The sequence below is a fragment of the Chaetodon auriga genome, chromosome 12 (genome assembly GCF_051107435.1).
Source record: "Chaetodon auriga isolate fChaAug3 chromosome 12, fChaAug3.hap1, whole genome shotgun sequence".
Lineage (NCBI taxonomy): Eukaryota > Metazoa > Chordata > Actinopteri > Chaetodontiformes > Chaetodontidae > Chaetodon > Chaetodon auriga.
The window spans coordinates 14437283-14459167 of NC_135085.1; the positions used below are offsets into that span (position 1 = coordinate 14437283).

The 21885-nt window shown below is 43.4% G+C and overlaps 1 protein-coding gene and 1 non-coding gene across 7 annotated transcripts; both read left to right on the forward strand.

Moving 5' to 3' along the window:
- The first annotated feature begins 343 nt into the window (after window positions 1–343).
- eif4g1a (eukaryotic translation initiation factor 4 gamma, 1a) lies at window positions 344–21016 on the forward strand. 6 transcript variants are annotated; one of them, XM_076745348.1, is made up of 33 exons: window positions 344–778; window positions 2649–2775; window positions 2865–2951; window positions 3257–3289; window positions 4034–4054; window positions 4403–4582; window positions 5283–5382; window positions 6336–6446; window positions 7411–7562; window positions 7808–7900; window positions 8838–8913; window positions 9012–9920; window positions 10008–10096; window positions 10269–10458; window positions 11030–11163; window positions 11408–11527; window positions 11705–12094; window positions 12344–12490; window positions 12607–12843; window positions 13695–13799; window positions 14020–14298; window positions 14565–14682; window positions 14767–14866; window positions 14972–15309; window positions 15428–15549; window positions 16416–16588; window positions 16757–16882; window positions 17253–17334; window positions 17451–17549; window positions 17860–18003; window positions 18122–18203; window positions 18479–18619; window positions 19527–21016. In XM_076745348.1, exons 2-33 carry the CDS (start codon window positions 2701–2703, stop codon window positions 19706–19708), a joined length of 5235 nt encoding a protein of 1744 aa, XP_076601463.1. In that variant the 5' UTR covers window positions 344–778; window positions 2649–2700; the 3' UTR covers window positions 19709–21016. The 6 variants fall into 6 exon arrangements, with proteins under 6 accessions (XP_076601463.1, XP_076601468.1, XP_076601467.1 ...); XM_076745349.1 differs by having other exon boundaries at window positions 645–778; window positions 2653–2775; XM_076745352.1 differs by lacking the exon at window positions 6336–6446 and having other exon boundaries at window positions 639–778.
- On the forward strand, window positions 12139–12215 carry LOC143329922 (small nucleolar RNA SNORD66). Its single transcript, XR_013077910.1, has one exon. It is a non-coding gene; the product is annotated as a small nucleolar RNA SNORD66 (small nucleolar RNA).
- Window positions 21017–21885: the final 869 nt, after the last annotated feature.

The following is a 21885-nucleotide window of genomic DNA, read 5'->3' on the forward strand; positions in this document are numbered from 1 at the left end:
TCACAAACATATATTATAGTATTGCTGTAGATTAAACTACAACGGTATATTTAAGAGTTAAAATTAGCTCTACCTTAAACATCCACAGCAGTAAAGTGCAATATACACACTAATGCAGCAGTAATATTAATCCAAAAACATCAGTGCCTATTTTTAGTTTTGATATTTTCAGTCGATTTTATTGATAAATTTAACATTTACTTCAGTGCGGTTTTGAATGCAGGAGTTTTACTGTATTAATACCTACATCTTTGGGCACAGGCTGACGAATTGATGTAAGCTCCTGCATCACATGACCAAGGCCACGGCATCAAATTTTAATTTTCCCGGAAGTTACCCATGCGACTTGGAGGCGCACCGGCTCCATAGACCAGAAACATCGCATTATGGCCTCGCTCTGAGCCTCCTGATGCGACAGTTGTGTACATACTCAACCGGCAATCCGTCACCATCGACGCCTTGAACATGGACCTCCGGTCCAGAGGCTTTTTTCGGGGCCATCGGAGTTGTCAATAGTACTCCAGAAGTGCTATATTATTTGATTTTGAGCACTGTCACTTTTGCACGCCCGGGGATTTAAACCGAAGTGACAGTAGTGGCACTCACCCCATCTGCCGGTCAGCTAACTAGCTCTAAGTCAGTAGCCAAGAAGGGCATCACTTTTCTTTTGGAGTAAAGGACAAGGAAACTGCAACACCACTACTTTCATTAACAGAAGACTGAACAGAGGCTGATTCCCCGAGTACCCATTTTACAACATATTCACTACTGATTCCTGGTAAGAACAAAATCACTTGACGGTGATAATGCTAGCTTGAAGTTCACCCGAGCTTGGCTACATATTTGTCAAAGGCATACAGGCTAGCTAATGTTAGCTCGTTGACAAGGCCCTGCCGGCTGTCAGTCCAAACCTAAGATAGCTAGCCAGCTAATCTCGCTTAGAATACGAAAACGGATAAAACCATATTAATTTGAATGTTTAATCGTTAGTTTAATGGTGGTTGCTTAGGTAACTAATCTCGGGGCAGTCTTTGGAGCTGTTTAGCTGAAGTTAACCTAACGTTAGGTGGAATGACAGCCAGGATCCCTCGTTCTCGTGGCTAATCTTCATTTTAGTGTTTTCACCGTAGGCTTCGTGAGGTAAAGCTAGTTAGCCTTAACGCTTAACATTTAGTGGTTTAAAAGCTGCTTCTGTAGTAATTTTAGAGCAGATTGACTTACTCCTGGTATTATTTGCCTTGTTAGCATAATATTGGTTCATATTAAATGTCATGTTGAAGGTTTCATTCGCTCGCGGAGGTTGCTGGGCCTGTAATTAAATACACCTCGTAAGTCAGGGCTGGGCTAAACCGCTAACATTAACCAACAATAGCTTAACTGTAACCTAATCGGTGTCATTTGTTGCAACATTATTGCTAGAACTGGCTTATTTGCCGAGTTTTGATGAGTAAACGTATCTGCCATAATCATAGTGATAAACACTAACGTTATCAGACTGAAGTCTGTGTGTGTTAAGGTTAAATGTGGACTCAACGTTCAGCCACGTAGCGTAACTTAGCAAAATGTCTATGAGAGTGGGACACGTAACGTTAGCCGGCTGTTGGCTAGCGATTTAACCTGATTCGGCCGGGAATGCTGCCTTGCTAGCGGGCCATTAAAATGCCTTTCATTTTATGACTTAGCTGAGACACAATGGGAAACTTTTCTCAGATTACCTGTCATATTTAATGACGATTCACAAGACTGTTAGCTGTCTCTGCTTGAAGAACCATATGGTAGCTTTGTACATTGATACACTGTCTAAAAGAAGCATGGCATTAGCTAGCAGCTAACGATAGTTCCTGTGTCAGCAGGTGGATGGTTCATGACACGTCTGCTATTAGTAGTATTCATCAGTTTTTATTAATTCCAGCTTGTCTTAGCAATTTCAGCACATATGAGAAAACTGCACGCAGTTTTTAAAACGAATTTCGACTTAATGTTATTTGAATTGCTGCTTTGCACATGTAGCTAGCACATCCAGGGGGCATTGAAGCCACTGTTAACTCAGTAAATGAACTTTGACCTGAGGTATCCATTTTCTTAAATTCATTCAAAACCGGACCAGTTCAAGTGATTTGGTAGCAGTCAAGTATGAATTGGAAATAGACCTCCAAACCATTAGAAGTAATCTCTATTAGTATTTGGATCCTTTTTGTTAGTTGGCCAAGTCACGATTATTTATTAATGTGTTTTTTTTTTTTTGTAGCACTTAAAGTTCCCTTTTTGTAGGGATGTAATAGCCACCATGACTATTTCTACTCAAACAACAGACAGTTTTGGGTGGAGGTTAAAACACATGAGTCTATTGCCATTTGGTTTGAGAACAGAATCTGCTAAGGGTATTAACATTAATTGGTCATAACACTACATGCATTAGCCATGCAATATGTAAGTGAGCAACACTGTGGGAGTTGGTAGTGTTATCATAGGCGAAACCACAGGACACACCCTCACTGCCTGTTCAGATGTTGCCTCACTAAAGCGTCATATGTTCGTACAGTGTTGTCTGATGTCCCGTATGGTTGCACTTACAGTTGGTTGTTAACAGTTGGCTTATGCTTAATTGTATTTTTTTTTTTTATTCCTTGCTTCTCTCCCCTCATCAGAAAGGCTGGCAACACAACGCCACCCTAATGCAGAACCATAAAAGAACGTGAAATGAACAAACCACCACAGCCTATAACGGGACCCACTTCTGTCCCAAACCCTGCCCCATCCCCTGGATTGACACAGGTGAGAGCAACTGACCGTGTCGAATCTATGCTGTTTTGGTAGATTAAACTTTGGTAACAGCTATTTTACCTCCTTTCTCTCCTCTCAAGGCGGCCTACGGCCCTGGACAGCCCCCATCTCTTGTTTTTGCCACCCCTCCACCTCCACAAATGAACTCTGCACCACAGCCAAGACAGGTATTGTTCACAGTATGTTTTTTTTTTCCCCCCCAGCATTTAGTGTTAGGTATGTGACTTGTTTTGCCTTGTATAAGAACCCTCCCTGTCCTACTGTTTCCCAAGATTTCTGACATGGCTTCATCTGCTATAAGGCTTTGGCTAAATCTGTGTGTGTGTGTGTGTGTGTGTGTGTGTGTGTGTGTGTGTGTGTGTGTGTGTGTGTGTGTTTGTGTGTGTGTTTGTTTGTTTGTTATAACCCGTTTGCCATCTTTCTCCTTGAATGTCAATCTTGACTTCTTTCCTCTCTTCTGCTGTCCTCCCAGTTTGCTGCAGGGCCCCGTACTTTACACCAACAGGTACTAACACCCCTCACTGTTCCTTACATCCCCTCTGTCTCCTTAGTGTAGTGCATGCTTTCAGTTCCACATGGTGGAGAATAAGATGACAACGCCGGAGTGTTAATGAGATGAGTTAACTTCCTGAGGTCCAGTAATATCTGATTTCTAGAAATGCGTATTTCTCTACAGGAAGATATTTTTTTTTCTTTGCCAGGTCATAGTGTTTTCAAAGCAGCGTTCACCCAGGCCTGTTTTATTCATCCTACACATACCTAGTTTGTCCCCGATACTTCTCTGCATCTGCAAGACATTGTCCCAAGCCCACTGTCGTAATGACAGAATGTCTGACTGTGCAAAGTAAACTGATTAAAAAATCATTTACTTTTTTAAAATGATTTTGTTGCCAGGTTAAGAATACAGTTTAACATTAAAGGGAATTGATTTTTGGTACCTGCAGCATTCTTGAATTTTTTTCTCTGCCAGCATGCTCCTGTAGCCAGGGAAATAATTTTTTAACCACTCACAACTGGGACCCAGAGGACTTCAGGGGATTCTGCTTCTATGCGCACCTGTACAGAGTTGCATGTGCCGCTGTGGTTGTTTGAGCTTACTGTTTATGGCTGAGAAATATTATGCTGCTGCTTCTCATACTCTTCCTCCTTACACCTTGTAATCTCAGCCTTCCACATTGTCGCTTGTCTTCATTTTCACCTTAATCTCACTCCCTCTCTTGCTCTCTGCTCATGTGTTGTGCCGCTGAAGGGTGGATACAGAGCATTACAGGTAACCGCTTTTCTCTTCGTCCCCGTATCCAACCCACTTAACTTTGGCTAACCTCAGTGTTGCAGGGAGACATGACACTCAGTACAGTTTAGTCTCAGTGTAACCCAAGAACTGAACTTGATGTACACTTTGGCAGTTGCTGTGAGTGCATTGCTCTCAGCTGAGGTTAGGGGTGTGTGTGACTGGGTACACACACAGACCCAACTAAAACTGCTGCAGTATTCTAACACAAAAGGGGAAGGAGTGCCACAGTTTAAATGCTAAATGTACACTGAGAGCAACAGGTTTGCTTGTGTTGTGATTCACTCTTCATCATTCTTCCTTCATTCTCCCTCATCTGTTGTCTAGAATTACTATCAGAACCGACCAGCCATGGCCACCAGTGCTCCAAGGGTACAGACAAGTAGTGGCCCACGGCCTGTCGGACCCACTCACGTCTACCCGCCCAGCTCCCAGATGATGATGATTTCCCAGCAGCAGCTGTCTTTTGCTGGCTCTCCTCAGGGTTACTTCATCCCCCCTGGACAGGTTGGTTCACATTAGTAATCAGTTTCTTAAACTGGCCTCATATTACCATTCTACCCAACAACCTGCCCACATAATACTACATGCTCATCATATTTTGTAAGGAATTACATTGGAAGGGACTAAGACATCTCTCAGATAGTGTGTTGCACCATGGGTTGTTTGTAGCCTTGATGTTGCTAGTTTAGCAATTTTCTCAACATATGTTTGTGTTGCATCTTTTAGATATAAGCTGTGTAACCTGCTAGAGTTTCTGACAGCTCTTGCAGCTTGTTTTGCTGCCTTAGAGAAATTACTTTTTTTTTAACCACCAACAATGACTTGAAAGCATTTCCCAACGAAACTGATCATGGACAGAATCATCTGTCAAGCAATAACCAGTGTCACAGAATGTCATGAACGGAAGTTCAAGTGACATCTGTCATATGAAAAGTGCAAACAGCCAGATGAAGTTATTCTGACTGCTTTGCAAAAGCCTGACAGGCAAGAGTTGTGAGCATTTGACTGACTGACATAATGAAGAGTTTGCTGCATTTGAAAAGAGGCTTGTACAAGTTACACAAGTATTGGAAAAAGGGGTCATCATATCCAGGCCAATGCTGTATGTCGCTGTGGAGGTGGAAGACTTTGACCTGAAGCTCTCAGAACTTAAATTGTTCCATCTATTGTAGTTGGTTCTGACTTTTTGTTTTTGTTTCTGCAGTACCGGGCCCCATATATGCCTCCTACTCAGCAGTATCCTGTGACCAGTGGCACAGCAGGCTTCTATCCAGGAACTAGCCCTGCTGAATATCCTGCTTATGGTAAGAGTTGTTGCCCAAAGCCCCCAACAACCAAGCACAACCATACATATGGAGGATTATCAGTTACAATGGGAGAAATCTCAGACTCAGAATCTTAAATTTAATCGAGTTTAATTGAGTTTAAGCATCTAGTTTTAGTCCATTTGCGTACCTCTTTACACACAAAGTATCGCTTGGTGTGTTGTGGTTTTGCTTGGCTGATTGGTATGTTTTATGTGTTTCTGGGTCAAAACACTGCTGAATGTGATGAACTGCCAGTTGCATGTGGTCTGGCTTGATTCTGCTTTGGCCTGTGTTCTTTCTATCTGCAGTCTCACCTGACGCTGCCTTACAGGTTCCATGAAATGGCTTTGAGACAAGAATTTTGTTCTTTTTCTGGATGATGTCCATATAAAACATGTTGGGGTGGGATTTAATGTTAGGAGGGGTCTAATTTGAACATTAATAAAGATTTTAAAATAAAAGGCTAACAGTTGAGTATGTTTGCATTATATGGTCACAGTTTTTTTTTTTTAAATTCCACCTCAAACATGCTTCTGACCTGTGTTACTGCTGCAAGTGCTCATCTGTTGAAGGAAGAATGTTGTTCTACACGTTTCCTTTTCTATGTGAGGCAATGAATGAAACCAATATATCCAATTTTATTGACTTATGCACACCCCTGAGTGAAAGGTGGCTCAGTGAATGGAGCTCCTTGTTTTCCAGGAAGACAGATGTCTTTTTTATTTGAAGATTATGTAAAACAAACTTGACAAAAGAATGAAATGCAGCCGATAACACAAGGCAAGAACAAGGTCAAGATGTTGGCTCATTTCATGGGACCTTTTTAACACCCTGCTTCCTCTGAATCCTCTCATTAACTCATTCTGCATCTGTCTCTTCCTGCCCTTTCTCCTTCTTTCCTCCCTCTCCCGTCCCTCACTCCCTTCCTCTCGTTTGCTGCGTTGGTTCAGAGCCCTCTCTTGCTGCGAGGGAGAGGCGGGGTGGTGGGGGGAGAGGGGGCGGGCGAGAGAACGGCCGTCTCTCTCTCCACGGTGCTCCTCTCACCTCCCAGCGCTACCCTGGTGAGTAGTGTGTGTGCTTGTGTGTTGATCAGCAGGCTTTAATGGCAAAAATCTCTGTGGCACTTCCTCTCTCTGATACTGTGTGCGTGTGTGAGAGAGAATATGCTTTTTTTTTCTTTTGGTAACACATTTATGTACTTCTATGTGCACATGCATAAATCAACCATTAATTCTATTCTAAATGTTATTGATAAAATAGTGAAGCCTTACCAAGATAATAATGGCTGCCTGCTGTGTGCTGCTGCCAGCCTGTAGATTTCTTGCTAGCTGGGGCGTCTACATGTGGTTCCTGGCTGAAATTCCACTTTTACACTTCATATGTTTCACATTTATTAAATGATGTATTTCACATGGTTACAATGAAAGTAATCACAGATTACAAGTTTCTTTATAATCATAAAATGGCAAGTAATGTTAGCTGTGTTTGTTTAATACACGAAACTTTAACATGCAGCGTCTGTCCGACGCTCAATCTGGATGTGAAAGTCATTTCTGAGAAAGCCTGTGTCTTAACCAATTTCACACCAGTGTTTTTGACACTGATAACTTGAACATGCACATGTTTCCTGACCCCAAATCCTGCGGTTTCTGTCCTGCAGTTCAGGTCAGCCACCACACTAATGGTGGCGTCACTAAAGCGGACAACACATAAAAAAGGCAGCAGATCAGTCTATATGTTGAAAATATGTAAAAGTTTGTGCTTTGTTGAAATCCTGATTTGCACAACTTGGTGCGGATTTTGGTTTTTGTGCACCTACAAGACTTTTTTGTGTTAGGGTCAAAATGTTAGCAACCCTGCACCCACAAATCCCACTTACTGCCTTACAGGGTTCTCAGAAAAACACAGCTCAAACAAAAAAGTCTTGTGAATCCTGAATGGCCAGTTGTTTCAGTGTGAAGCTGTGTCTTGTACTCATGTCATTTTCTTTACATCTATTCTTTCTCTCCTTTTTTGTCTTTACAGCAGGAGCATACTATCCAGCCCAGCCGCAGTACTCTCCATCTGTCCAGCCGGCACCGGTCATGATTAACCCCGCCCAGCAACAGCAACAAGCCCCGCCTCCTCAGCAGCCACCGGCACAGTCACAAGGCCCACCAAAGAGGGAACGCAAACCGGTAGTGTGTCACAACAAAAGGCCAGCGCGCCTCTTGTCTGAGGTCAAAAAGAATTGAATGGACAGAAAGTGTATTGTGTGTGCAATGTGGAACTTTCTCTTTTACCTGAAAATAACAATAGTATGCATTATGTTGGGCGGCAGCTATAGATCAGCAGTGACTGGATCGTTGCATACAGTTTGTATTTTAATATTGGTTACATGTTTTGTGGAAACTTGAACAATATTTACCTCGTCTCCTGATAGATAAGAATACGAGACCCTAATCAGGGCGGGCGCGATATCACAGAGGAGATCATGTCAGGTGGAAGGTCCACCACCACACCAACTCCCCCACAGGTAAGAAAGCTTTTGGGAAGACTGGTTTCTCTTAGCTGATTTAAACTCTGAGCTGAAGCAAGCATGGGTTTGCACTTAGTGAAAGACAAAATTGTTGGTCGAGTTGCTGATTCCAGGTCCTAAGAGCGAACAGTGACCTCTGTTTGTGTAACTCTGGCATAAAGATATAGTTTTTCTTATTTTAGAAATCAAAATTTCTATCAGATATTCTGTACTGACTTCAGGTGCTGTACATGCGGGAAATAAAGCGAATGAACCTTAAAGGACAGAGGTCTTATTGGTGAAACTTGAGTTGTAAAAGTAAATTTTCAGTCTGCAGTTTGACCGTTATTTTGTCTACATTGGTAAATGGCTTGTCTGAGAATGTGGCAGTTTTTCCAAAAGTGGAATAAAAATGGATTATTTACGGTTAAGTGTCTTGGGATTGAATTACACTTAAAAACACAACTGATTTATAAACATACAGCCTGAGCAGAGCATCACTGTCAGAGAAGACAAAACACAGCTCAGGAATACTTTCCCTCCAGCTCCCAACTTACTTATTTTTCAGAAAGGTGATCGCATGTTTTCACATCTCTGTGCTAACATCTTATTATCAGCACAAACCTAGCATGGAGTTTCACTGAACAAACAACAGAAAGCCAAAGCAAATACGCACAAATTTACACTGATGTTTGACCTGTGGTTATATTTTTAGGCTAGTTTGCCATTACTTGCAAGTACAGTGAGTTGGCAATCAGTTGTAAACAAAATACAATACAGCTCAGCAACAGGATGAACTACAGCCGTCAGACTGACCCAAGAGTTTAGTCTACGTGTCTTTTTGATGTAGTCTCAAATGAAGTGAAAAGTCTGGCATAACGATGGTGGAAATGGTTGAAATCTGTGTGTTTTCTTGTCATTCCGTGCTTAAAAGAATACTGTTTTGTGACTTTAGGCCTCCATAGCAGATGCAAGTCCTGCACAGACTAATGGGGAGGTTACACAGCCTGTCACTACAGTGGTGAGACGAGGTGAGTGCATTTTCTCAGTTATGGTTCACCTGAAAAATGAAAGATGGCTGTATTCCACATTTTCTTATTGTGATTATTTCATGTGTTTCACTGCCCAGATGAAAACATGGAGCCTCCTGCTAGCGCTGAAACCCCACCACCTCTTGCCATAGCAAATACAGAGCCTGTGGTGGAGGCCAAACAGGAAATGGACAACCAGATGACATTGCCTGCTGAGTTAGCTGCGCAATCTGTAGCCCCTGTAGCTGCTACTGAGGTGCCATCTCCATTGATAAAGGACCAGCAGTCTTCCTCTTCCCTTCCTCCAACAGCAGCATCCACTACACCTCCTGCTGAGACAATAAGTAAAGTTGATACTAAAGTTGCTGACACAGTAGACGCTCCTGTCGGCCCTTCAGCATCATTATCAGCACAAGACACACCTGTCAAAATGGAGGAACCACAGGATGCCCCAGCCCCAGCTGAGAAGACACCAGAGAAGGAGGAAAAGAAAATGGAGGAAGAGAAGAAATTGGAAAAAGTGGAGCAGGAAGCCAGCACTAAGTTGGAGCCTGCAATTGAGGTTGCAGCGACAGTTACCCCTGTTAGTGTGGCGAAAGAAGATACGGCTACAAAGACGGCGACTGAAGTCTCTCCGCCTCCACCCACTGCACACGAACCTGCTGCTCCACAGACCGAGAGCGCTGCCCCGAGCACTTCCCCTGAACCTGAAGCCACACCGGCTGAAACGGCAGAGCCTCTTCTCCCCAACGGCCTTCCTCAGGACACTGAGGTACTCTCTGAGGAAACGGCATTTTCAGACACTACACCCCTTGACAAGCCCGACGCTTCTCAATCTCAGGAATCTACACCTGTGGCTAAAACGGCAGTGCCAGCCCAGGAGGAGGAGGAAGAAGAAGAAGAAGAAGAGGAGGAGAAAAAAGAGGAAGAGAAGAAGACCGAGAAAAGTGAGGATGCCCCTCCCACCGCTGTTAGCTGCCCTACAGAGGAATCTACTACTATGCAAGGTAGGGTGGAGTTTTTGTTCTTGCCTGCATTTATGTTTGTCACATGTGTCCCATGAGATTTTAATGTCAATGTCCTTTTTCTTGAAGCTGCTACGTCTGTGCCAAAGAAGAGGAAGAACATGAAGGAGTTCAACAAGAAAGAGGCCATTGGAGACCTCCTGGATGCCTTCACAGAGGTGTGTATAGGTCTGGATGATAACAGGAGATTTAAATTAACACGTGGTGGAGGTGTTTAAGCTTCTGAGCAGTTTCAGCTGTATCAAAAATGTTTTTGAAGATATTTCACATTCTCTGAAAGAGTAACTGGGTTATTGTAACTCTCATCTCTTCCTCTTCTGTTTGCTGCAGGAGCAGAGCACCAAGCCTGTTTCTGAACCCTCGTCCACTCAGGCAGACCCCGTCCCTGTTGCTCCAGCTGAACCTCCCGTTGAGGTTGCAGATGAGACCTGGGAGGAGAAAGAGGACAAGCAGAATGCAGAACCCGACAGGCCGAAAGCCACACCTGAGCCAACTGGGCAGAAATACCAGTACAAAGAAGGTAGGCTGAGACTAAGATTGTCCAGAAATGGCACTGTGAAAAATGTGTTGCTGATGGCAACAGTTCCTATTTTGGTGGGCACTTGTTAGCTGTGAAGGTGTTTTTTTTTTTTTAGGTGCACATGCCATCTTAAGTAAAGAATCAAGGCCTATAGAGCACCCCGGGCAGACGAATGGCTTTGCATGACTCATAACCACAACGTCACCAGTTAAATTCCAGCCAGGGACCTTTGTTGTGTGCCCCATCCCTTCTTTCTGTCTCCACATTTCCTGTCTGTCTCTTAGCTGTCAAAAGTGACACATGATTAAATTCATGAAACATTTTATTGAAGGTTGTTTGAGATATCTTTCTGTTCAAAATTGTGCATGTTGTTTGACATTTTAAATAATTCATGCTAAAAAGCGGGTTCCTCCCGCATGAAGATGGTCAAGCGTCCACCCTCTCAACGTGTCCCGTTCCAGACTCTGTTTCCCTGCCATCTTCAGTGCTGTAAAGCTGTACATGTAACGCTGAGCTCTTTCATTTTTACGTTTAATCCTCTGCATTCACACGTCTTTCTTACATCTCCCAGAGCAATGGAAGCCGATTGACCCGGAAGAGAAGAAGAGGTACGACAGGGAGTTCCTCCTGGGCTGCCAGTTTATCAGCGCCAGTATGCACAAACCTGAGGGCCTGCCTCTCATCAGTGATGTGGTCTTGGACAAGGTAGGTGATGTTTCACGTTATTTTGCTGTGGAGTGGGATGATAATGTCATTCATGTGTGACGCTAATGACAAATAAGGGCATATCGAACTGGATTCTGCATGGAAGTGAAGCATTTATTTTACTTTGATAAACCTCATTATCATAACTACTTTCTACATGTGATTGTGACAGAGAGTTGGCTCTTGTCCTGTCAGTGTTTGGTAGTTACATATTTGGCACTGAGCTGAGTTATTTTAACTTCAGGTAAACAAGACTCCACTGCGGCCTGCTGACCCAGCTCGACTGATGAATGTTGGTCCTGATTTTACGCCGTCGTATTTGGGAAATCTTGGGAGCAGATCAGTGGGAGGACCACGAGGCCCAGTGAGTGAATCTGTCTCTTCCCTTTCCAGGGTGTTTTATTACAAAAGGAAATTATTGTCCCTTTTTCAGAATCATAATTATGGTAATCATCATAATTCAGTGTATTGTGTTTTTTTTTGCAGAATGAGGCTCCTTTTCTAACTTTGTCGAAAAATCTGTCCCATCCCTTCGTTTTAGCCACCTGGGCCACGTCGTTCCCAGCAAGGCCAGAGGAAAGAGCCCAGGAAAATCATCAGCAGCATGTCACTCAGCGATGACGTGCAGCTCAACAAGGCTGAGAATGCCTGGAAGCCCTCGACAAAGAAGTCCACTCGCAGCCGCCCCGCGGAAGAAGTCCCAGACGATGATGTCGAACAGGCCAAGACTCAAGAGCTGTTCAAGCGTCTGCGTAGTATCCTCAACAAGCTGACCCCTCAGAAGTTTCAGGAACTCATGAAGCAGGTGACAGAGCTGACGATAGACACAGAGGAGAGGCTGAAGGGAGCCATTGACCTCATCTTTGAGAAGGCCATCTTAGAGCCCAACTTCTCTGTGGCCTACGCTAACATGTGCCGCTGCCTTTTGGGGGTAAGTCATGTGATAGAGTCTGAATCTTGTGCTTTCGTTGTTTGCTCCAATGATGACTTCTGTTTTGTGCCACGTGTCTGGGCCACTGAATGTTCATGATGGTATTGAGGAACTGATGGAGCATGCGTGACTCATTTCATTTTCTATTTAACATTTTCATTATCATGTTTTGTCACATAATTAGTTACAAGATTAATAATGTATATTCATTTAAAAAATGTAATTCGAGTGTTTTTTTTCCTCCCTCAGTTGAAAGTCCCCACCTCAGACAAGCCAGGAATTTTTGTTAACTTCCGCAAAGTGCTGCTCAACCGCTGCCAGAAAGAGTTTGAGAAGGACCAGGATGACGATGAAAACTTTGAGAGAAAGCAAAAAGAGTTGGAGGCCGCCAAAGATGTACGAAATGTTATCTATTACTGTCACTGTCCCAACAACACAGCTTTGCTTTATTTAGACTAAATGGATCATTTTACACCACCCACTAAGTAACGTCCATGTGTATCTGCCATCAGGAGGAGGAACGTGAGCGCTTGAGGGTGGAGCTGGAGGAGGCCAGAGACCAGGCCCGCCACCGGTCACTAGGCAACATAAAGTTCATCGGCGAGCTCTTCAAGCTAAAGATGCTGACGGAGGCCATCATGCACGACTGTGTAGTGAAACTACTGAAGAATCATGATGAAGAGTCTCTGGAGTGTCTCTGCAGGCTCCTCTCCACGATTGGCAAAGACCTGGACTTTGAGAAGGCTAAGGTAAGTGAAACATTAACACACAAACAGATAGAAGTCAGTGATGGTTTATGAAACATTTACACATTCAACCATCTTCTCTGTGCCAGGTGTCGGAGCTACTGATTATTGCCTCTGCCACAGAGGCCTTGTTTTCTGTTCAGTTTGTAAGCGGTGTTACGGGACAAACTACTGGTCTGTTTGTCACGAAACTTGCTGAAGCGTGTAGCATGGGCTAAGGAAGAACCCATTAGATCAGAGTCACGTGGCGGATACGTGAATTATTTTTCACTTTTGTTGACATTGCGAGAAAGGGTGTGTGATTTTAGCAGAATAAATGGCATGCATGAAAGTCCAGTAGATGGTAGTTAATTAGTGACGAAACAGTAGAAATATGATGACTCCATATCACAGTCCACATTCACAGATACCAGTGATCCTCGGGGATAGCCGACACATGTAGCTACTCAGACTTCATACAGGAAACAATCATTATGGAGTGCTTTGAGAGAACCAATGCAATTTTAACTAAGATGTGCCTAGGAAAACATAAATACACACATAACATGCAACTAATTATACTAAGTTGCATCCAAAAGGGAAATTCAAATAGTTTTTGCATTATATCCAAACATACATACATATATATATACACATATATATATGTATGTATGTATAGTGGCTGTGTTTGCAGATTTACATATCATAGAAAAGTGGACTATTGGCCTTGGCGCAGGTCCAACTGCCAAACTAGTTAGTGATGGGGTTCAGCTGAGGACACAGTGCCCTACCTATAAATCAGTCTCACATTAATTTACACTCAACATTTTATAGCCGTGACTAATAAAAGCTGCTTTTTTCTGTGTCCCCATTAGCCCCGTATGGATCAGTATTTCAACCAGATGGACAAGATCATCAAAGAAAGAAAGACCTCATCCAGGATTCGCTTCATGCTGCAAGATGTCTTGGACCTCAGAAAGGTAAATATTAAATAATCCATTGCAAGATATTACAATAAAGAGCTGATAACGAACATTTATGGTAGTGACTAATGCTAAGAAGTATTCCTGAATGAGCAGAATTGTTTAAGACTGTGTGTAATAATCCACAGGTGTTATGAGTCACATGAGAGTCCTGAAGGGAGATATTAAAAGACAGACTCGGACTGTTGTATAACCATCTTCCATCTGTGATCTACAGAATAACTGGGTACCTCGTAGAGGGGACCAGGGTCCTAAAACAATCGACCAGATCCATAAGGAGGCAGAGATGGAGGAGCACAGGGAACAGATCAAAGTCCAGCAGCAGCTCATGTCCAAGAAAGACGGAGGAGGCAGAATGGGAGGGAGCATGGGGGGCCGAGGCCCTCACACACCAGGAGGCGGCAGGACTAGCCAGCCCCAGGATGAGGGATGGAACACGGTGCCCATCTCCAAGAACAGACCCATCGACACCACCCGCCTTAGCAAGATCACAAAGGTAAGGTCCAAACAAGAAAGCTTTCACTACGTTTCTAAAATGTAAAAATCTTGGTATCTGAACCTTCCAGCTCCAGGTTTTCAGTCTGTTATCTATACAAGGCTTTAAGCACAGAGTTTTTTTTAGATTCCAACACAGATAATTACATGTCAGTGGAAAATGTTGTTGCATATTTTTGCATTGTGCACACTAAGAACTCGCCCCAGCAGTCAAGAGCTTTTAAAACTGTCTGAAGTTTAACCCTATAATTCTGCATTTCTCTTCAGCCTGGTGCTCTGGACTTCAACAATCAACTGTTGGCTCCAGGGGGAAAAGGCATGTGGGGGAGCTGGGGCAAAGGCAGCAGTGGAGGAACCGGAGCTAAACCAGCAAGTGGAGAGCAGGGTACAAACACCTTCTTCACAAACATAAGTGTGTTATTGAGTTGTTTGATGTGGGTGGAGTGTTGATCTTTCCTCCTCTTTACAGATTCTGGTCGTTCAACCACCAGCACCCTCAACCGCTTCTCAGCCCTGCAGTCTGGTTCATTGTTGTCTTCAACAGACTCTGATCGTAGAGTTCCTCAGAGGTATTCAGCAGCTGCAGATCTTGTCTCATTAATTGAAATGTCTTTCTGGTCATATAAACCCCAGTGCAGTAAATATGAACATGTTGTCTCACTTACAACCTGAAGGTCAAGCTCCAGCCGTGAGCGTGGTGGTGACAGAGACAGGGGCGATCGCGACAGGGATCGCTTTGACCGATTCGATCGCAGTGAGGGACGGGAAGGCCGTGACGACAGGAGCAGCCAGAACCAAATCACCAAGAGAAGCTTCAGCAGAGAGTCGCAGGAGCGCGGCGGGAGGGGAGGAGACAGCCGGCCCTCGACCGAGCCCGTGCGTCGCGTGGCCAGCATGACCGACGACAGGGACAGGGGCAGCAGGGACAGAGGAAGCCGGGATAGAGGAAGCAGAGACCGAGGAAGCCGAGACCGAGGAAGCCGGGATAGGGGTCCAAGCAAAGATCTCACAGGTGAAAAATCTTTAGAGCAAAATGATTTGACGTACATATAATGGTGGTAGTTGAGATTTGGACACCAGATGTAAGAAGAATGATGTTTAACTTGTCCCTTTTTTTTCCTTTGCGGCAGTTAAGCGAGAGAGTGCCCCCACTCCTCCTCCTTCTCTTCCAAAACCTGCCATGACTGAAGAAGAGGTGGAGAAGAAGTCGAATGCCATCATCGAGGAATACCTCCACATAAATGACTTGAAGGTACAAATACAACACCATGCTCACTCGCACTTTAAGGGTAATTCTGGTATTTTTACACCTGGGTCCTATTTTTACATATTTTGAGGTCTAAATGAATAAAAGCGCACAAAAGTGTTGGAATTGGTCCAGTAGATTGCCTCAACTGGGAGCAGTGACATGGGCTGCAGTGGTGCAACATGTAATCCTTGGAGGCAAATGTACGTTCAAAGGCTCAGATTGTTATCTGGCAATTTTTATGGAAAGAACCCCAAGGTGACGAGTTGGTCAACCACTGCCTCGATTGGTTAGTTTGTGTTATTGTATCATCACTGGCAAAGAAAATTCATAGATTTTTAGTTGACTTTTTCATGTTATCACCAAAGTCACACAATAGAACAATCAGACTAACCAATCAGGAAGTGGTAGAGAAGCAACTCCCATGTTCTGCAAGGTAAAATAACTGTTTTTGTCAAAGGTGTCTGGTGACTTTGAACAGAATGATATATAACGGCTTCAGTTCCTCATTGGAATTGACCGTCTGAAAAGGTCTATTTCTGTGGAGATCCTTTCCACCATGTTGACACTTATGATAACAGTATGAGCCTGTCTTTGGCAAAAATGAGCACTTTTAGTGGACATACAGAAGATGGGCACATTTGCTCACATGGATTACATGGCTGCTGGCTGAGGCACTGGGCCCATTCCAAATCTTTTTGTACCTTTTAGTCATTCCAACCTGAAAATATGTAAACATAAGTCCCAAGTTTAAAAATCCTTGAATTCCTCTTTAAATGCATTCATATTATCAGCCTTCACAGCAAATGCTTGGTATGTGAAACTGCTCTGATTCACATCATCTTCTACGTCTTCTTCCTCTGGTGCTGTAGGAGGCTTTGCAGTGTGTGACAGAACTCAACAGTACCTCGCTGCTCTACGTGTTTGTGCGGAACAGCGTGGAGTCGACACTTGAACGCAGCACCATCGCTAGAGAGCACGTGGGCCTGTTGCTGCACCAACTTGTAAAGGCAGGAACATTGCCCACACAGCAGTACTACAAAGGGTGAGCGTTGAAGAGGAAAAACATCATCACACTGTGTTCCCAATGTCCAAAACGTTTTTCACCTCTGGTGCACCCGGATTTACCTTTGACAGATTGATTTGAGAACATTTCGGTTAACGAAGGTGTGCTTTCAAGCGAGGCTGAGTGTTGTGTTTCTTGTGACTGTAGGCTGGAGGAGACCCTGGAGGCTGCAGAAGACACGGCCATAGATATACCTCACATCTGGCTCTACCTGGCTGAGCTCATTACCCCCATGCTCCATGAGGGAGGCATCCCTATGGGACAGCTCTTCAGGTGAGCTTACATGCAAGAATAATTTAATCCAACAAGTCCATGCAAGCCAAGGTCCTTTGGACTGAGGTTTGGCAGAAGCCGATAGCCTTGATCCATAGCTCTGATAAAAAGCATTGGATCCTCTTTGGAACATCCACCAAGCCGGTGAGACATAAAGCACCATTTTCAGAGTGTTTGGCAGGTTCCACTCTGCCTGATTAGACAATCCTCTGAACTCACTGTAGTAACCAAAAGATGCTTTAGTGTCACCAACAATCAGCTTGCTTTAATTGCCTTGAGTGTAACTATAGTTTTGTTGACCGTGGTAATAAATGAAGTGACAGAATAATAAGACAGCGGAAAGCCTAATTCAGTGTAATCGTGTCTTCAGGGAGATCTCGAAGCCTCTTGTGCCTCTGGGGCAGGCCGGTGTGCTGCTGGTACAGATCCTCAAGTTGCTCTGCAAAGGAATGGTCAGTCCAACATGAATTGAACAGTGCTTCCATTGCGTCCTTTTATACATAAACAAAATCCTCAAACTTTGTGCACTTCAACATTTTGATTGAATGTTTGCTTGTTTGTCCATCAGACCCCTAAGAAGGTCGGGGCCATGTGGACAGAGGCTGGGCTGAACTGGAGAGATTTCTTGCCTGAGGATGTAGATGTCAACAAGTTTGTCACTGATCAGGTCTGTGGGCTACAGTAAAACACAAACAGCTAAAAAAAAAGAAAAGAAAAAAAAACGGGGAAAAAAATCTGTTTTTTTAAATCACCTACACCTCCAAAAGACAGAACTGTGACTAGAGGCCGTGGACCATCTGCTTCACGGCTTTGGTCTTGTTTTCAGAATTGCTACACCCCTAATAAATAACAGATGGGACTTTTTCTTTCCTTTTCATAGTGTTTTTTTCTGTTTTGGGTTGTTTTGGTTGCTTACATTAAAGAAAACATGCACATTGACCACTTACAAGATTTTCTCATTGTGCTGCGTGATGTAGAAGATGGAGTTCACCACAGGAGAGGAGACAGAGTCAAAGGAAATTGGTAAGAAGAAGGTCCTCAGTGGAGAGGAGCTCAGCAAACAGCTGGACCGACTCCTGCAGGACAAGGCCAACAACCAGCGCATCAGAGACTGGGTGGAGGTGTGTGACCGCGCTCATGATGTGGTTCATGTTCTGTGTGTCAGCAGGTTTTTAAATATTCCATATAAAGGTTGCATGAGTAATTTATGTTTCCCTGTTTTTTTCTGTCTTTTTTCAGGCTAACTTGGACGAGCCACAAACTGCTTCCAACCAGTTTATACGAGCATTGATGACATCAGTGTGTCAGTCTGCCATCATTTGTAAGTATGACTAATACAGCATATAGAAGCAAGGGCTCTCTGTCTTTGGCTAAAATCATCCTGTTAGTCTTTTCATCCCTCATGAATTCTCCATGGGGGAAAATGCTTCAGTGCTGCAGACATGCTGATGTTTTCTCATGATTCACTCTACAGGAATAACAATGCGTGGTTGATTTCGCAGCCCTGCAAAGTGAACTTTTTTTCATAGCACGCAAGAAGTTTAATCTCAATTCATGGTTTGTCTGAATAAGAGTGTTTGTTGCTCTTCGTTTCAGGTGACAACCCGTACAGGGTGGATGCACCGCAGATCGGCCTGAGAGCCAGTCTGCTGCAGAAGTACCTGTGTGATGAGCAGAAGGAGCTGCAGGCCCTTTATGCCCTACAGGCTCTGATGGTGCACATGGAGCAGCCAGCAAGTGAGTGTCATGCTACTAATCTACCTGTAGGGTGCAGTACGTGTCAGGTGGATTTGATACAGTCGCCCTGCACCAGTCATTGTTTGCAGTTCAGTTAGCAACCTGACATGCGAGAATGGAGTCAGCCGACTTTGCAGCTGATCTCTGTAAACACTTATCTGCATTCATATGCTTACAGAGATTTAAAGAAAGCTAATAAAAAGCCAAAATCATCATCACCCAATTGCCCATGGGTTCCCAGATTGCATCTCAGCCAGTAAATACAAGTTAAGGACAACGGCTGTGCAAATGGTTATGGTGACCTTTAATATGAGACGGGGAAAGTTTGAAGTGACAGAAATTTCTTAGTCTCATTGCTACATGTCCCCTGACAGCGAGCAGGTAGGCATGCGTCATCGTTTTGCAACAGCTTAAGTTTTCCCCCGCACACACCAAAACACCAAGCCGGCGTCAGAGAGAAAAAGATGCATTTTTGAATTTAAGCGGCTTAATTTCGAGGTAATCTTCGGAAGATTGTCTTAAGACCTTCCTGAGCGCACTTGCTGCTAACTGGCGTTTGAGGAGTTGAGCTGCCTCTGTGACTGCGGAGCCATTTCAAATGCAAAATAATATGAGGTGACCAGGAAAAGCCAAACTCAGGACATGTGCATCAACATAAATCACTTTGCACTGACTGAAGGAAACTTAATGGGATATTTGTTTAACAGCCTCAGGAGTAATGTAGTTAACTTCAACATGCAGCTGAACAGGATGAGCTGTTCAGTGCAGGGCTGCTGGAAGGCTCGTGTCATCCTGTTTCTCCTCCTGCAGCAAACTGTGGGTGTTGTATAACCGAGTGCAACAAAGCCACCGGTCTTTGCATTATCAGTGCTCGATCAGTAATGGCCTCTGCCGTCTGTCTCTGCAGACCTGCTGCGGATGTTCTTCGACGCCTTGTACGATGAGGACGTTATTAAGGAGGAGGCCTTCTACAAATGGGAATCCAGCAAAGACCCCGCGGAGCAAACGGGCAAAGGCGTGGCTTTGAAGTCGGTCACTGCCTTCTTCACCTGGCTCCGCGAGGCCGAGGAGGAGTCTGACAAGGAGTAAAAGACTGGACTGAAAGCTGCCGCCCCCCTTTGGCAAGGAGGGGGCTCTGCAGGCAGCTGCGGAGAGTCGTGGACAATATTGCCAGAGAGAGGCAGACTCGAAATCAATCCTCAATGAGGATACATTTTTATTATGTTTTCTTTTTCTTTGAGGGATGGACTCAGAAAAACAATCATTTCTCTCTACCCTCCCCTCTCTCGCTTCCTCATTATTTTGCCACCTGCTTGTGACGGCAAGTGTCCTCATCAAATAAACTTGAAAACTGATTCAGCAGGATTCCTTGTTAACGAGGTGTGAAGTATCCCACATCACTACAAACTTTTTTTTTTTTTCTTTTTCGGTCACAATAATACAAAACCAACAGGCTGCTTTTTTAAAATGGTTCTAGATAATGGTAATGCCTAACATCCGATCTGATCTGCCAGAATAAACAGCAGGGCGTGTGGTGTAGTGGGTTCCCTGATACGTGGGTATCATCATGCCATCATGTGTGTTCAATCCAGACTCAGCTCTTACGTCTTTGTCCCTTACTGGAGTGTGCAGCATGACTGAAGTGTGTTTCTATAAATGATACAGCGGACGTTGATAGACGAACGAACATGAACTAATATTAATTTGATGGATGGAGTTTTTAAAGCAAATGTCGTCTATTTTCTCTTCCTGTTTCCCACCATGAACTTACAAAGGACAGAAACAGGACTGATGGTGACCTTTGACCTTGACTACTAGGGGGTGGTCTTAATGCTTCCTCAAGCCATCCTCTCCCATCCCCAGTAGTGAACCACACTGACTGACTCTTCATCTTTACCTCTTCTATACTTAAACTGTCGTAGAGGACACTTAATGACCCAATCACCGTTAAAACTTGAAATCTACAGAAAATTGACTTGATGAAATATATAAGTTTAAAAAAAGAAAAAAAAGAAAAAAAAAAAAACACACACAGAAATGATCCGAAAGCCTTTTCTACTTTAAGTGGAAACTTATTTCAGGAGCATTCTGTAAATATATAATAATATGATAATTACAAAAAACTTTCTTCTTTTTTTTTTTCCTCATTTTTATTTTTCAAACGTTAAATCGCTGATGTAATTGCAGTGTGTCCTTTTCCAACAGAAACAGCAGTTGTCCGGATGCAGAGAGGTGCTTTAGATAATCCATTGATTATTATTAGTTGTATTGGAATTTTGTAAATATTTTTTTTTTTTTTTGCTTTCTTTATTTAAGAAATTATTGCTTCTTTTGCATCGGAAACTGGAAAGATGAGGTAACGGAACATTGCAAATAAAGGACTTATTAAGTTGCTGAGCAGAGTTTTGCGTAAGTCTGTCTGAAACATGTCGGTTGTACCGTTTTTATCGTTGTGGAAGAGCTGGGCGAGGATCTGCGCTGATCCTGACCTTATTAAGGGGACGGTCATCATATCGCCATTAAACACAAGTTTGTCAAGGTCGTTATAAAACAAAGCAGGCCGTCGACTCCTCTCAACCCCTGCTCTCGTGAGCTTTACAGGAAGATAATTCTGTTGCAGGCAGCGAAGTCTTTGAAGATGGAGCAGCACTGTCCTATCAGAGCTTTGTGTCGCTGGGAGGGACAAACTTGGATTGGTGCCTCTGTAAAGGTGGTGTCCTGGCTGGAATAAAAAATATAAAATATCAGGAAACAAAAGTCACACATCACAAGTTGCCAGAGTGACTTCAAATTTAGTCCAAAAGCAGCCCAAAAACCAAAAATATTCAGTATACACCAGAATTATTTTTTTTTTTGCTTGATAATTGACTTAATTATCAAAATGGTCCATTTAGAAATCAGCTGATCATTTCAGCATTAATGTCCCAGATCCAATCAGTCCTCCTACTCTGGCCTCAGTTTAACTGTGTGATAAATTAATTTGTGGTATTTTGATTAAACACACAATTATGTGGAAATATGCTCCATGTAAATGAAATGTGGGTCTTAAAACAAGATTCTGACACGTGGTAAACGTCACCGTACGCTGTAGTTTAACCCACCTTTTTAAGCATTTCTAAGCAGTATTTCATATATGATTTCTAACACACTTTAATGTAGCTGTGAGCAGTTATAAGTCAGTTACTGTATTTGTATCTATAACTCTGCCTGTAAAGCACCATTACTGGCTGCTTCTGTATTAAATACAATCAACCATTTATTACATG

What these genes read in the sequence shown, in the direction of transcription:
- eif4g1a (XM_076745348.1), top strand. Translation starts at nt 2,701, where the DNA reads ATGAACAAACCACCACAGCCTATAACGGGACCCACTTCTGTCCCAAAC. An exon ending in TGGGAGGACCACGAGGCCCA is followed by an intron (nt 11,528 to 11,704) that starts GTGAGTGAATCT and finishes CCTTCGTTTTAG; the next exon opens with CCACCTGGGCCACGTCGTTC. An exon ending in GATCGTAGAGTTCCTCAGAG is followed by an intron (nt 14,867 to 14,971) that starts GTATTCAGCAGC and finishes TACAACCTGAAG; the next exon opens with GTCAAGCTCCAGCCGTGAGC.